Source organism: Alosa alosa, chromosome 1, assembly GCF_017589495.1.
Source record: "Alosa alosa isolate M-15738 ecotype Scorff River chromosome 1, AALO_Geno_1.1, whole genome shotgun sequence".
In the NCBI taxonomy this organism is placed as follows: Eukaryota; Metazoa; Chordata; class Actinopteri; order Clupeiformes; family Clupeidae; genus Alosa; species Alosa alosa.
Window position 1 is genome coordinate 18,769,555 of NC_063189.1, and position 15,404 is coordinate 18,784,958.

General features: G+C 40.1%; 1 protein-coding gene across 1 annotated transcript; it reads left to right on the forward strand.

Moving 5' to 3' along the window:
• The first annotated feature begins 7,690 nt into the window (after positions 1 to 7,690).
• LOC125306967 (butyrophilin subfamily 1 member A1-like) lies at positions 7,691 to 13,337 on the forward strand. Its single transcript, XM_048262624.1, has 12 exons — positions 7,691 to 7,834; positions 7,995 to 8,335; positions 8,658 to 8,819; positions 8,936 to 9,093; positions 11,603 to 11,683; positions 12,010 to 12,045; positions 12,188 to 12,217; positions 12,342 to 12,362; positions 12,462 to 12,518; positions 12,602 to 12,652; positions 12,730 to 12,756; positions 12,841 to 13,337. Exons 5-12 carry the CDS (start codon positions 11,662 to 11,664, stop codon positions 13,335 to 13,337), a joined length of 741 nt encoding a protein of 246 aa, XP_048118581.1. The 5' UTR covers positions 7,691 to 7,834; positions 7,995 to 8,335; positions 8,658 to 8,819; positions 8,936 to 9,093; positions 11,603 to 11,661.
• Positions 13,338 to 15,404: the final 2,067 nt, after the last annotated feature.

A 15,404-nucleotide genomic window follows, 5' to 3' on the forward strand; every position in this document is an offset into this window, starting at 1 on the left:
TTTAAATAATATTTGAGTTTGGTAAAAAGATTCCATTTGGGATATTTTCCTTTGAACTGAAGGGTGGTAAATGCTTTAAGATTTGATACCTACATGTAATTTCATTTATATTTTAGCCAAGTAAAAGATTTATATTTTTACAATACTTTTTGAAGTGTTGATGTTTTTCATTAGATCTTAGATACTTTAAAAAGAGTGATTACAAGTTCATAGAAGCTTATATCTCAAAACCTTAAAAAATACAATTACTACTTATAAGTTAAAAGAACTCGGGGCGTCCCAACGAGTGAGTTATAGAACTTATTAATGAGACATGCTCATTACTGCGGCATTGGGGCGCTACACCTACATTAATGGACTTTCCTAACCACCAGTGATCATCATACACCACTGCCAGCCAATCCCCTGTCTCAATACTGTTGATAGTTACAGTATGTCAAGTTTAAGTAGGCTCCTCAACAGTCTGGTCCAGAGGACTTTCTGTTAAGTAAGTATAAGTATATATACTCTTTTGATCCTGTGAGGGAAATTTGGTCTCTGCATTTAACCCAATCCGTGAATTAGTGAAACACACACAGCACACAGTGAACACACAGTGAGGTGAAGCATACACTAATCCCTGCGCAGTGAGCTGCCTGCTTCAACGGCGGCGCTCGGGGAGCAGTGAGGGGTTAGGTGCCTTGCTCAAGAGCACTTCAGCCGTGGCCCACTGGTCGGGGCTCGAACCGGCAACCCTCCGGTTACAAGTCCAGAGTGCTAACCAGTGGATGTTGTGTTGTGAGTGTTGGGGTGTCTATTTCATTTAGCCATCTATTTTGCATAGCTCTGGACCTTTTCTTTGCTTTCCTCCAATACCTTCTGCCGTGCCTTTTTGCTCCGGGTCCTAATTCTCCTACTTGTTTTACTTTTTTGTTTTGGACGCTGTCCTTCCATCTCTGTCTCTCCTTTTCTCCTCTTCCCATACCTCACTCCTGAGGTAAACCATTACCAGTCATCAGCCATCCTGGTGTTTGGCCCTCATTGCACCTGAAGTCCCTTCCCTATGACTGCCCTACCATTGCCTGCTGCTGTCCACCTTGCCTGGATTCCTGGCCTGCGCAGCCTAGCGACCCACTACCGCCCTATGACAATTCCTAATCCCTATGGACAATACATCCCCTACACTAGACTATTTGAACTTTCTGATACTTTCTGTGACTGGTTATACCTCAGGTGGCTTTAAACACCATGTTCTATTCTCTACACCTAACTAACCTATTCATTATCATGCATACAGATTTTGTTAGCCGATGCTACCAACAGCTTTTTCAATGGTGGTGCTTCGGCATCGGGCTAGCCATGCAAATAAATCACTGTTTTACACCATTTACGAGGCTCAATGTATCTCCCACACTTCATTGGGCTTGGGCTTCGAGGGGCCCTGACATTTAAAACGAGACACTGAGAACTTTGAAAAGCACTGGTAGTTTACTTACAAGGCGATTTATACAGACAGTATCTTCACAAAGTTTAGCGTTTGCAGCCATCTTGAATTTAGTCACGATAAATGGGAGACGAATAGGAATGAACAGGCATGATAAGGGATCAGATTCCAAAAAAATTCAGTGGAAATGCATGGATTCCAGTTTCTTCCAGTAGCAGCAACTGGAATCCATGCATTTCCACGGAATTATTTTGGAATCTGATCCCTTATCATACCTGTTCATTCTTACTCGCCGCCGAATTTATCGACTAAATAAAGACGGCTTTTCGATGAAGATACTGTCTGTATTAATCGTTTTGTAAGTAAACTACCTGTGCTTTTTCAAAGTTCTCAATGTCTCGTTTTAAATGTCAGGGCCCTCGGAAGTCTACCAATGAAGTGTGGAGATACATTGAGCCTCGTAAATGGTGTAAAACAGTGATTTATTTGCATGGCTAGCCCGATGCCGAAGCACCACCATTGAAAAAGCTGTTGGTAGCATCGGCTAACTAGCGCCAGATTTTGGAGTGCAGGGGACAAGCCGAGATGGGCTATGAGACATACGTTCACACTCGGTATCATGTTTCAACACACTTTAGGTCAATATCACACCGGAATTCTCCTTTAATCATGTGTAGTAAATGGTAGCCATTTTGATTTTCCTCAGTTGCCAGCTGCCACTAAACTAAACCAAAATACCAACTTTTATTTCAAACCTCTTGATTGAATTTATCCCTACTTTGAAGACACAGTGTTGACACATAAAAGCTGTGACCACAGGGATTTCAACTTGTTTGGTGAATTTTTTTTTTTTTTTAAAGACACTTACGAGACCATGTGTTGGACTGCTGCATCCATCAACAGAAAGAAGTCAAAGGGGGTCCTCAGGGTTAGAGCTGACCAAAATATGCCTGATTTATTTCGAATTTGAAAACTATCTGATGGAGTTGACATGAATTGAGGACAGATTTTGAAAGGCTGTTGTTAATGTATAAAATAATGCAATGTTCATTTTAAGTATTTTGTGATATTTTATTAAGCCATCCAATTAACCTCTTATTCATATTTGTGCAGTTTGGGCATTTTAAAACACTTTATTTTTGCAGTTTGATACTGTGACCTCTACGGAGGACGAGTTCATTTGCATGGGCTTTCATTGTACAGTGTCAGTATTTTATGAAATTACTATGAAATAATATAAACATAGACAAAACTAAGTCTAAACATACACAACTCTTTTTAATGGGGGACATGTTTTGTCCCTTATCTCAAGAATCGTATGTCTCTGTATTTAAATGTAAGTGCTACTGTATTCATGTCAATAAGACAACTGATGCTAAAGCCAGTAAGTTCCTTAATGTGTTGGACAGTTTAGAGCTAAAGCAGCATGTTACAGGACCCACCCACAACCTTGGCAACACCCTCGATCTAGTCATTTCCAGAGGGATAGAAGTCACAGACTTATCAGTAAATGATATAAATATGTCTGATCATCATTGTGTATCTTTTAATATTGTACTACATACTCCAAAAATTCATCCCGAAATTGCAATCAAATCGCGACTCTTGGACATTAGAGCAGAACAGCAGTTCATAGCTCTTATAGACTCCATAAATTTAGATATTTTACATCATCCCATTGATCAAATGGTAGAGGCTCTTAATCGTGAATTAGGCGCTCTGCTTGACAGAGTGGCACCCTTAAAGACTAAAAAAAGGCCCTGTAGCAAACTGACACCTTGGATGAACGAAAATATCCATGATCTAAAAAGATCATGTAGGAAAGCTGAGAGAACATGGAGAAAAACTAAGTTACAGGTTCACCGTGCCATTCTAAAAGAAAAAAATTGCAAATTATAATAGAGCTATTCGAATGAGAGGAGGAACCACTTCTCTAAGGTAATTGCTGAAAACAGTGGAAACTCTAGGGTGTTGTTCTCTACCATTGATAGGCTATTGCATCAAACACCTTTTGACACACTCAGTCAGGCATCCTCTCTAAGATGCGAAGAATTTGCAGACTTCTTCAAAACAAAGTCATTTCTATAAGGGAGGCTATTGGTAACACAAGTAATATGTTTGATAGTACACCCAAAAACAGCCCCCCAAAATTAAGGTCCTTTAGCACTATTACTCAATCTGAGCTTGGTAAAATTATAACTCAAACCGGCTCTTCAACATGTGTTTTAGATCCAATCCCTACTACATTCCTCAAAAAAGTATATGATGGCTTAGCTCCCTTTTTTCTCAAGGTAATAAATACCTCATTAGAAACAGGTATATTTCCAACTGCTTTTAAAACCGCTGTTGTGAAACCTTTACTTAAAAAGTCAAAACTTGACCATACCAATCCTGAGCAACTACAGGCCTATATCAAATCTATCGTTTTTGAGCAAAGTACTTGAAAAGTTGTTTGCAATCAGTTAAATACCTTCCTCAACGAAAACAGTATCCTTGAAAAATTCAATCAGGTTTTAGATCAAATCACAGCACAGAAACGGCTCTAGTAAAGATAGTCAGTGATCTCAGACTAGCTACCGACTCAAACAAAGTCTCAATCCTTATTCTTCTGGATTTGAGTCTGCGGCATTTGACACCATTGATCATAGCATCCTAATTCACCGCCTTTGCAAAGTGGGTGGGTCTCTCTGATAATGCTCTAAACTGGTTTCAAACCTACATTACTGGCAGAGATCAGTCTAGGAGATCATGTATCTGAAAAACATGACTTGCCTTTTGGTGTGGCCCAGGGAGCTGCCTTGGTCCCCTGCTATTTTCTCTATATATGCTCCCATTGGGAAACGCCATAAGTCAGCATAATGTAAACTTCCACAGCTACGCAGATGATACCCAATTGTATCTTTCTGTGGAGCCAACTAACCCAGATGGCCTTTGCTCCCTCACTGCATGCCTAACCTCCATTAATCAGTGGATGAGCAAAACCTTTTGAAACTAAATGATGACAAAACAGAGGTACTTCTGGTTGGACCAAAACTAAAAGCGAGATATTATTCTTAGTAATCTGGGGAACTTGGCACACCAGGTCAAACCAAAAGTAACAAGCCTCGGTGTCATCTTAGATGCAGAGTTAAGTTTTAAGCCCCATATCAGTAAAAGTTACTCAGACAGCCTATTTCCACTTGAGAAACATTGCCAAAGTGCGGCCCTTTTAACTCAACAAGATGCAGAAAAGCTAATTCACGCCTTTATCACTAGCAGGTTAGACTACTGCAATGCACTTTTCACTGGTCTTCCCAAAAACATCTAAAGAAATTGGCACTCATACAGAACTCTGCGGCTAGACTTTTAACTAAGACTAAGAAGAGAGAACACATCACCCCCTGTGTTGGCTGAACTGCACTGGCTCCCTATTTCCTATAGAATTGATTTTAAGGTTATGTTAATTACTTACAAAGCTCTGAATGGCATAGCACCTTCATATATCTCTGAGCTTTTAATATCTTATCAACCACAAAGGAAACTTAGATCATCCAATTCTAATCTTTTAATCGTACCCAAAGTGCTCCACAAACAAAGTGGAGAAGCTGCGTTTATCCATTATGCCCCCAAACTATGGAACACCCTGCCTCTGTACATCAAGCAGGCGAGTTCAGTAAATATTTTTAAAAAAGATCTGAAAACATACCTGTACAGGAAAGCTTTTAGTTAACTCATCTTATCCTGTAGACTACATTTTCAGATTATTCTACATCTGCTACTATTGGAGGGCGCAGCCAGCCAGAAGCGGATGGGCTCCCCCTATTAAGTCAGGTTCTGCTCAAGGTTTCTTCCTGGAATATGGGAGTTTTTCCTTGCCACAGTTGCCATATGGCGTGCTTGTGGGGGGTAAGAGGGTTAAGGCTGCCAGTCTTATGACGTCATTTTCTATATTTTTGATATGTTGCTGAGTATAACATAAACAGCAAAGAAAAGTGATTGATAATGACTGACTGACTATTATTGTGTTACATGCTTCAAATGTAAAGCACTTTGAGCTGCATTCTGTGTATGAAAGGTGCTATACAAATAAAGCTTTATTATTATTATTATTATTATTACTGAGCAAAACATTGGCAACATTTAGCTGGACAGTTAGCAAACTCACTTTTATAATGTCAACACTAAATCACACCTCTGCGTCTTTGAGAATGTCAGAGCTGCCAACCTGATTCCTCTGATTAGTCCTGGAGTTAGAGACTCTTATGTGCAGATCTAGAAAAGACACATGAGGGCAAATAAGAGAATGTAGAGACAGAGCAGAGTGGTGATGAGGGGGAGCAGAAGAGGTTAGTCCTGGAGGTAGAGACTCCATGAGGATGTGTGGAGATGTGGAGAGGGAGAAAAGATCAAAGTAATCCTGCACAGCACAGTGGACACAGTGGTGGTGAGGACAAGTCAACACAAACCACACTTGGCTAGTAGCCCATAGGAAGCCCTCTGAGAATGATCATTGTAAAATGAGGAACCCTATATGCATTGGGTGCCATCAGACACACCACAGCCCATCCTATTCATTTAGTATCTAGATTGCTTCAGTCTGCCTTCAGTGTCACAGAGTGAGCCTCAGGATGGTGTTTTACATTATGTGCAAGTTTAACTGTATTCATGTCTGGTCTTGAAATGTTAAAAGGTAAACAAAATGTTACAGAAAATAAAAACAATTGAATAAGCTACATGGATACCAATGGATCAGAGGAAGAGGATACAGGAGAGAAGCAGCAGGAAGGAGGAGAGAAAGCAGACACTCTGTTGCGTGATCACATTTAGCCTCCAGCCAACCCCGTCTCCCTGATGATAGCATCCCAAGATGGCATTCTCCCTCCACCAACCCTGGTCACGGCGGCGCTTACAATAGGACTTGCAATAAAAACACAATCAGACTGCTGCCTACTATAACATGAATAAATTGATCATTAAAGTTGATCATTAATCGTGTTAATATTAAACTGTAAATTGATTTATCTGACTCCTCACTCCTGGTATCTAATAGCTGGCCTATGCTTCTTGGTAATCTTATAGGTAACTCCAGTCCCATAATATCCAGATACGTAGATCTTCAAGTCTGATGCTTCCTGTTTGGTTTAGTTGCCTTTACTATATTAGGCTTACAGTAATATGGCAGTCTACAAATCTATCAAAATTATTTCTATAAAGATAGGGGGGAATGTACAGTGCTCAAGTTAGTGAAGGCATTCAACATTCTTACAGATTCAAATCAAGTTGTTATTTCAGCACAGAACATGCTTATTAGTCCATCGTTTGGTGGAGTGAGCCTTGCCTGAAATAATCTAGCATGACTATAAACGGGATATGAGCCTGTAGTGATAGTCAGGACTGGGATATACTTGCTTTTTTACCAAGCGTTTGTGCATGTTTGTGCTCACAACAGGCACAAAACCTTGCTTCATTAGTATGCAGGGACTACACATGTTACTCGAAGTCTCCACCTCAGGTCAGACCACGGAAGCAAAGTAGAAAAATGGGCTTTTTCAACGATTCCTTCGTAATTTTATTGTGTGTGGTCATCATTAATGTGCCAAGCACAGCATCATAAAAACACACAGGGGAGGTGTGGGGGAGTTACACATCATCTCAGGTCTCCGTAAAACTGAAAGTAATATGTCACCTGGTATATCAGGTACGTTTATCACACACTGTATAGTGAACACTACATGACCCATTTAGGCTACAGCTTAGAACGTTAGGGAATAACAACTTGCCATAGTTCTAAATATCGACCCCCACTTTAAGGTAAGGGTTTTACATTAAATTCATAGTCATACATTTGATACATTTTCTACACTGTAAATCCAAATAATCAATAAGACGTGAAATTGACTAAACACATGGACTTCTCCAACTCAAAAATACATAGTTCACTTCTCATTGTGAAACTGATTACATAGTGAAGTAGCATTAATTAGCACACCTGCATATGTCCCATAGTTTAGGCAGTATTGGCCAAGCACTTTGAGTCAGTGTGACTTTTGAGGTTTACAGTGTAATTGTAACTGAAGTCATATGAATCCCGATGGGTAGGGCCTAAATAATTAAACAAGAAAACTTTCAATTTCAACAGATAAGAAGTATTCAGTCAGTGGATCTGACCTTCTACTACAGTATGTATTGTGCCAATGTTTGATACTTTATTTAATGTGAAAGTAACATGTTCATGTGTCAGTCTTGGACATCTGGTGTCCGGCTCTACAGTAGGAGTAACATATTGAAGAGGCTGACTGTCCTCATTGTTTTCTCTCTAGCTGTTCATCCACTTGAACATTCAGACGTTTCTGTGTCTGCTCACTGACTCACTACAGAAAACATTATGAATGGTAAGAAACATACTTACCACATGCAGAGAAACCACTGCAGGTAAGAGTGCTCCAGATGACATTACATGGCTGCATTACTGTAGATGAGAGATTCACACAGCCTGTTTCAAGTTGTTAGTACTGGTATATATCTCTCTCTCTCTGACCTATAGCAATGTTTATAACATTAGACAGAGAAATGTGGATCTCTTCTTCCACAGGAACCTTCTCCCTCCTGGTGCCGGAGGGTCTGATCTCTGCTCCATTAGGAGGTTCTGTGGTTCTGTCCTCTGTGGCTTCCTCTTCCTTTGACCCAGAAGAGGTGTGCTGGTACCGACCCAATCATGTTCAGAGCCCGGTTCTGTTGTATAAGTTTGGAAGATCAACGAGGAGCCTGCAGACCCTCGGTACCGGGGCAGGGCATTCTTTACAGCGGGACTACAGAAGGGAGACGCGTCCCTGAGACTGGAGAACCTCAAACTAGCAGACAGAGGAGAGTATGTGTGCTACGTTCACAATGGAAGGGAGTATGAGGAGGCCAGCGTCATATTAACAGTCAGAGGTGAGTTTGATGGTTCAAACATGATAGGATAATTATTTATCTGGATTATTTGTGTAACACTGAACATCATGTGTAAGGAGTTTTGTTTTGATGCAGTTTCCAGCTATATGCACGAGCAGAGGAAACATAGTAGAGTTTTTGAATAGAGAAAGTTTCAGCCCTTGTTTGACAGTCGGTAACGTGAGTGGTGAGCAGCCCTGTAAGTGTTGTATCCTGAAAAGGGAAAAATAAACTTCAACTAAACTGTGTAAGGTTCTATTTGGATAAGTATTCTGAATGTAAAGTCTACTATTTAATGTTCATGATGCTGTTTTGTTCTTAGTCACAGGGTCTATTCCAGTAATGTCAGTTGGCATCACTGAAACAAGAGGACAAGTGAATGTTAGCTGTGCATCAGATGGATGGTCACCTGAGCCCACACTCACCTGGAGAGACAAAAACACCCAGAGGATCAAACAGAACTTCAGTCACATCCCCTTTTATGGTAACTACATGCCTCATAGAGCCTGTATTCAGCTAGGCAAGGAAGGTTATGAGCAGAGCACCAACATTGTCAGTAGTGGTTGTATGATGTGTCTTATAATTGTAACTCTTTCTCAGATGATGAAGGTTTAATGGGAGTGAGTTCCTGGCTGCTCTACTCTTCCTCTGAGTCAGAGTGGCTCTCCTGCTTTGTGGGTGTGTCTGATCAGGAGAGGAGAGAGGTCCGGATCTTACCATCTCCAGAGGACAGACTACAGACACAACAGCCCGGTCTGGTAGGTGTAGATAACATTACTTAAAGGTTATAATGTTATTCTAAGAGTTTGGACAGACAAAAGACACAAAACAGAACAGAACAGAATCTGGTGCGCCGATATTCTCAACTGTTCTACATCTATTAATTCCTGGAATGTCTAGTCCGACCGACTTCACACTTGGCAGGTGTCTTGCTAAAGGTACAAGTGAGTCCAAAAATAAAAGAATAAAGAAGAGTACAAATGAGTAACAAAGTGTACTTCACTGTTTTAGGAGTGATAAGCAGTTGCAAATGTCATTCCACAAAATTGCATTCATCTTCATTGTCATCAAGCACTTGAAATGAAGAAAGCCTTCACCCTATCTCAAATTAGCTGATAATATCATGTCCGGTTTGATCTTTAAAAAATTTTGTAACTTTTTCCATGTTGAATGCTTATTATAACCACTTTCGGATGTTTGGTTGGAATGATGGTGTTTCCAATTCCAACTCTAGAATATTACCTTGTTTTTAAATGACCTGTGAGCCAGGAATGGGCATGTTGTATGTGGCCATACAAGCTCAGCCGTCTGATTCTGCTATGAAGGAGATGGGAGGAAACGAGTACCAGTCCCTTCAGTCTTTAAAAGACCAGTCTGTTCTTAGGCAAGCTCAGAGGATATTGACTGAGCCAACATATCCTATACACAGAATATGAACTGTTGCCCTCAGGTAGACAATACAGAGTCCCACACTGTTCATTTGTGCCTACCCCCATCAAACTTGTAAATGAGGCATGATGTTTTCAATTATGTTTTTCAGGTTATTTCAGTGCATGTTCAGCCAGGCCACTATTTTTACACTTGTCACACAATAGCATGTTATTTTGACGAAGGTTTGACGATTGACAAAGAAGCACAAAATCATGTACAGTAATATTCATCCGTGCATTTCACCGTGAGAGGGCGATAAGACCACCATCACATGAAATCCTTTTTTTTCCAAGCGAGTTTTGCCAGTTTTTCAGCTGAAAAATATTTTTCTAGCTAGCCTACTTGAAAAGCATTCTCCATCCCTACATTACGCATTGTGGATTATATAGAATAAAATAAATATTTAATGTAGGCTAGCTAGCCTACACCATAGTGGACATTTGTCTTTGGCTCACCAGACATAGAAGCTATCATTGAAGCTATCATTAAAACAAGTACAGTACAAAAACGGGAAAACATATAGAAAATGAATATAAAATATATATAATAAATATATAGGCTACATAACAGCTCAGCCAGGTATGTTGTCACTAAGTTTGGTTAAGAATGCCGAATGCATTTGGGATAAAATAGTTTTTTAGCTACGCTTTTTGCCTCTCTCCAAATTATGTGCATCGACGATCACTCTCCGACTGGGAGTTTTTGTAGTGTTGGAGACGCAGAGCATATCGGCAAGCTGTCGGTCGGTGTGTAAAGTTTGCCTTGTGCTAAAGCAGTTTCTGCGCAACAGTTTCAGCATCACTTATTTTAAGTTTTCCAAATATGCACCGATATGCAGGTTATCTTTGGTGAGCTTTCAATTAATGGGCCTTGGCTTTTTCAGAATTTCCATTAAGGTTTAATGGATAGGTTACAGGCCACATCTTATCACAAACGTGGAGGCGAAATGGCCAGGGCCCAGTACACGATGCCAGGATCATGTAGCCTATCTGTAAGGAATCTAATTTGAGCGATACATTTCAACAGGGTGCGTTATGCGTATACCTTACTAGAATATTATCAGTTCCACTACAGACTCATTAATGTGTAGGCTGTTACTTAATGGTATATGTGCAATTACAGGAGAACTTGATGGGTACTGGGGGATAGAGGATACCCATGCCTTCGACACTCATCAACCCTGATTCCGATGCTGGAGCGCAAACTTAATTTTGCCCATGCACAGCAGAACCCGCGTTAATATAGAAAATTACATTTGGAATTCTCAAGGAGTCTATGGCTCACTCAATCTGTGACAAGGTAGGCTAGTTTAAGAAAGCACCATTTAAAACAGTCAATACGTAATGTCCACTGAATTATTTAATTGTGCTTTTGACATTAATAGGCTATCCTAAACTTAGGCATTTACACGGTCAGTTAGGCTATTCTCTGCCAACCAAGGTCTCGTTTCTTGGCAGACGCTCAAATATTGCTCTTTTTTGTTATTACAGTTTTCTCCTCGTAAGACTCTGAAAAATACGGTGCTCTTCGTTTCATCAGGTCACTCATGGTTTCGACTCTCAATAGATGACGTCTTTGTAAGTTCGCTGTGAACGGACACAACTCTAGGTTAACTAGCTGGTAACCGGTGTTTTGGAACCGACAACTCGGGTTTAGTCGTTACAGGTTCAGACAACCCAGAGGTTAAGTTTTATCTCAGTGTTTGTTAAACCTCTTTTCTGGAATACCCCCCCTGCTGAAGGAATCTATTATAATCAGTGGATGTGTAAATGAACACCAAATTGAATGTGTTGGACAGTATGGTATCCATAAATAGTGTTTTTATTGTTGTGTCAGGTGGTTGGACGGCTGTCTTCATTATCACTCTGCTGCTCTTGTTGACACTGCTGATTGGGATGTTTATTCTGTACAGAAAAGGTAAAGCATGCATTGATTTTTTTTATGGTGATAATACTGTGTAATGACACACATATACATAGGGGCAGCCGTGGCCTACTCGTTAGTGCTTCGGACTACTAACCGGTGGGTTGCCGGTTCGAACTCCGACCAGTAGTGTGTGCTTCACCTCACTGTGTGTTCACTGTGTGCTGAGTGTGTTTCACTAATTCACGGATTGGGATAAATGCAGAGACCCAATTTCCCTCACGGGATCAAAAGAGTATATACATCTATACCATATACATATCTATGGGAAGGTGAAAAATGTAAATTGAATTATGTGAATTACATCTTCAATCCATCAGGTTTAATCCAGTATCCTGTGACTCCAACACAACAAGGTACACTGGTGCAGGTTCAGTGTTCAGTAGTGAATGAGTGTTTATAATTTTAAAGAGACACTTCTAAACAAATAGTATATGCTGTACTTTTGCATTATATTATAAATAAATGTGTGTGTTCCTCCATCTGTTTTGGCTGAAGATGGAGAGAGGCCCACATGTGCTGGTGCAGGTACTGTTGATGTTGTTCTGTTCTTGTTTGTATTTGTTGCTGTTATAACTCAACATTTGGAATGTGCAGTTAAAATATGTCATAATCCAACTGTTTATCCAATAATTTTATCTTTTCCGTTCAGAAGAGTCTTTACTGCCTAAAGGTATTTCATCTTACTCCATTGTGCTGTGGATGTAACTTGGCTGCTTCAACAAAACATTACTGAGTTGTCACTGCAACATCATTCTTCTGATTTTAAAAGGTAACATTGAAGGGAAGCTGAAAACTGCAGACAAAGATACAAACACAGCAGTGACAGGTAAATACCCACCAAGTTTAAAAAAAAAATGTGTATGGGATTAAAGCATTACATTACATTATAATTTTCTCTTTTATACCCAGAATGGGCAGAGAAGGACACAAACACAAATGATTCCATCCTTCTGACACCAGGTAGATAATACGACTACTTGAACATAGTTGATACATTAATTGAAATTCAAAAAGTAAATGTTGGTTTTGCTTTTCAGAATGGGACTTATTGAAATCACATACAGGTTATTTCCTCTGTATGACAATTTCAGTTCAATTATATTGAGAATACAGTATGTGTATTATCATCACTGTGATACTTGTTTCAGTTAAGAACATCAGTCTGGACACTAGCACTGTCTCTCCCTTTCTGGAGTTGAGAGATTTGGGAAAAGGAAACACAGAAGTGAGGTGTCCTGATCCTCTGAAAGTCCTGGGCCATGGGAACAGGTGTCCCCATGTTCTGTGTAAGGAGAGATTCAGATCAGGAAAGCACTGCTGGGGGGTGAAGATTTGGGAAGAAGGAAAAAATATTGAAGCTCAGATTGACTCTGACAAAATAATTCAACAGAAGCAGTCGTGGTATGTGGGGGTGTGCAGTGACACAGCAGAGCGAACACACAGAGTCCCTTTAACCCCAAAGAACGGCTTCTGGGTTCTTCAGTATGAGAAAGGAACAGGACTCTTTGCCCACACTGACCCTCCAACTCCAGTGCAGGTGGCAACAGTGTTTAGAAGGCTGGGGTGTTTCTGGACTGTGACAAACACACTCTGTCCTTTTACAATGTGGACACTAAATCACATCTGTGCACCTTTGAGAATGTGAGAGCTGCCAACCTGATTCCTCTGATTAGTCCTGGATTCAGAGACTCTTTGGTCATGAAGATACGTGCAGATGTGGAGGAGAAACTAAAGGGCAAAGAAGACAAAGCAAAATAATGTTGAGATGGTGGATAAGAGGAAAATAGCATTACAGAAAAAAACAGCCAAGAAGAAATAGAGTTTTAATAGTTTTCACCCTGTCGTTTCCCTTCACAGTTTTGTACCTCTGGTTGTGTTGAATCACACACTGCTAGTTTGTGGAGCTGGAAGACATGTGATCCCATCTCTTATGAGGCGGTACTTTAAAAGAATATTCCTCGAAAAAAGTGGTCCCCAAACTTTTTCTTCCGAGGGCCAGCTCACTATGCCTGGCTCTAAGAGAGGGCCAGAGACTCGGAGTATATCAGTAACCATAAATAGCTTAGCGCTGTGAACAAAGGCAGTCTACCTTAGTTGAATATTCCATTACATTTAATCTATAGGCTATTGCAATTTAATACCATTGTTATCTGTGTTTATATTGCCATCTTTCCATATCAGTGTAAAATGTAGCTCAAATGAAATAATACTAATAATAGCATTCTCAAAACTATAAGCAGGGAGTCCCAAAAAGTATATTTTTTGAACTCTGAACTTTGCATACACAGCTCAAGTTGTGAACAAGCAATATCCTACAAATTTAAAGTTCTCAAACTATGAGTTTTATGAAGTGGTGGCAGAAACATCTGAAATGACCACCATTCTAACTTTCAATCACCTGATGAGAACTTTGTGAACTCTGTATGAATATTTGAACGAGTGAATAAAAAATATAAATAATTATACCAGAAAGTTCCAGAATTATTACTTGAACAGAAGTTAGTTAGTTATTAACAATTAATTGATAAACTTTTAGAATACTTTGAGCACTGATGCAGTCAGCAGAGGCCTCTTACATTGTTTGCAGGTACAGTAGGCCTACTATACATTTCATACAGTTTTCGATGGCAAACACGAAACAGCGCCAAAACAACCACCAGTGGACAAAAAGAGTATTACATGTGTACTGTTAAGACCCGCCATAGAGAATGAATGGGGGAAATTACGGAGGTTATAGTTTGACGATGTCGTACTCCCGTGCGGGGCCGGATCCTATATACCACGGACATGTTTTGGGGGGCCACCTAAAATGAGATGGCGGGCCGTAGTTTGGGGACCACTGCTCTAAAAGAACTACAGATGAACATGTTATGATGGCTATTGCTATTGTTGTGGATTGTAGTGATGCACATTTTCTAATTGAGTTTACTAATTGAGTTAAAGGACAACTTGCCTCATATTCCCATTTTCTACTTTCTACTTTATTTCAACAGTTTATAATACAAAATCTTAAACATTATATCAACAATACTTATTATTAGTGATGTATTATGGGAACCTTCCATTTGGTACAAAAATGACATTTGGTACAGACATGTCACTGCACATTTGAATGCTATACTGAGCATAAGATTTGGCAACATTTAGCTGGACAGTGACAAACTCACTTTTATAATGTCAACACTAAATCACACCTCTGCGTCTTTGAAAATGCCAGAGCTGCCAACCTGATTCCTCTGATTAGTCCTGGAGTCAGAGACTCTTATGCCATGAGAAGGCCTATATGTGCAGATCTAGAAAAGACACATGAGGGCAAATAAGAGAATGTAGAGACAGAGCAGAGTGGTGATGAGGGGGAGCAGAAGAGGTTAGTCCTGGAGGCAGAGACTCCATGAGGATGTGCACAGATGTGGAGAGGGAGAAAAGATCAAAGTAATCCTGCACAGTACAGTGACACAGTGGTGGTGAGGACAAGCTAACAAGTCAACACAAACCACTTGGCTAGAAGCCAATAGGAAGCCTGAGAATGATCATAGAATGAGGAACCCTATATGCATTGGGTGCCATCAGACACACCAGAGCCTGATCACAGTGGAACTGTGAGTTGCACAGTTTTGAAAACGAACGTTAAGGGTTGTTTTAGGACATGTTTGAGCATGCCTGTTGGCATCCACTCTAAGTAGTCAAAGGCGATTCAAAATGAGTCAGAAAA

Excerpts from the sequence above, each read along its gene's own strand:
- LOC125306967 (XM_048262624.1), top strand. The coding sequence starts at position 11,662 with ATGTTTATTCTGTACAGAAAAG. Across the intron at positions 11,684-12,009 it reads GTTTATTCTGTACAGAAAAG|GTTTAATCCAGTATCCTGTG; the intron begins GTAAAGCATGCA and ends TCAATCCATCAG. Across the intron at positions 12,046-12,187 it reads TGTGACTCCAACACAACAAG|ATGGAGAGAGGCCCACATGT; the intron begins GTACACTGGTGC and ends TTTTGGCTGAAG.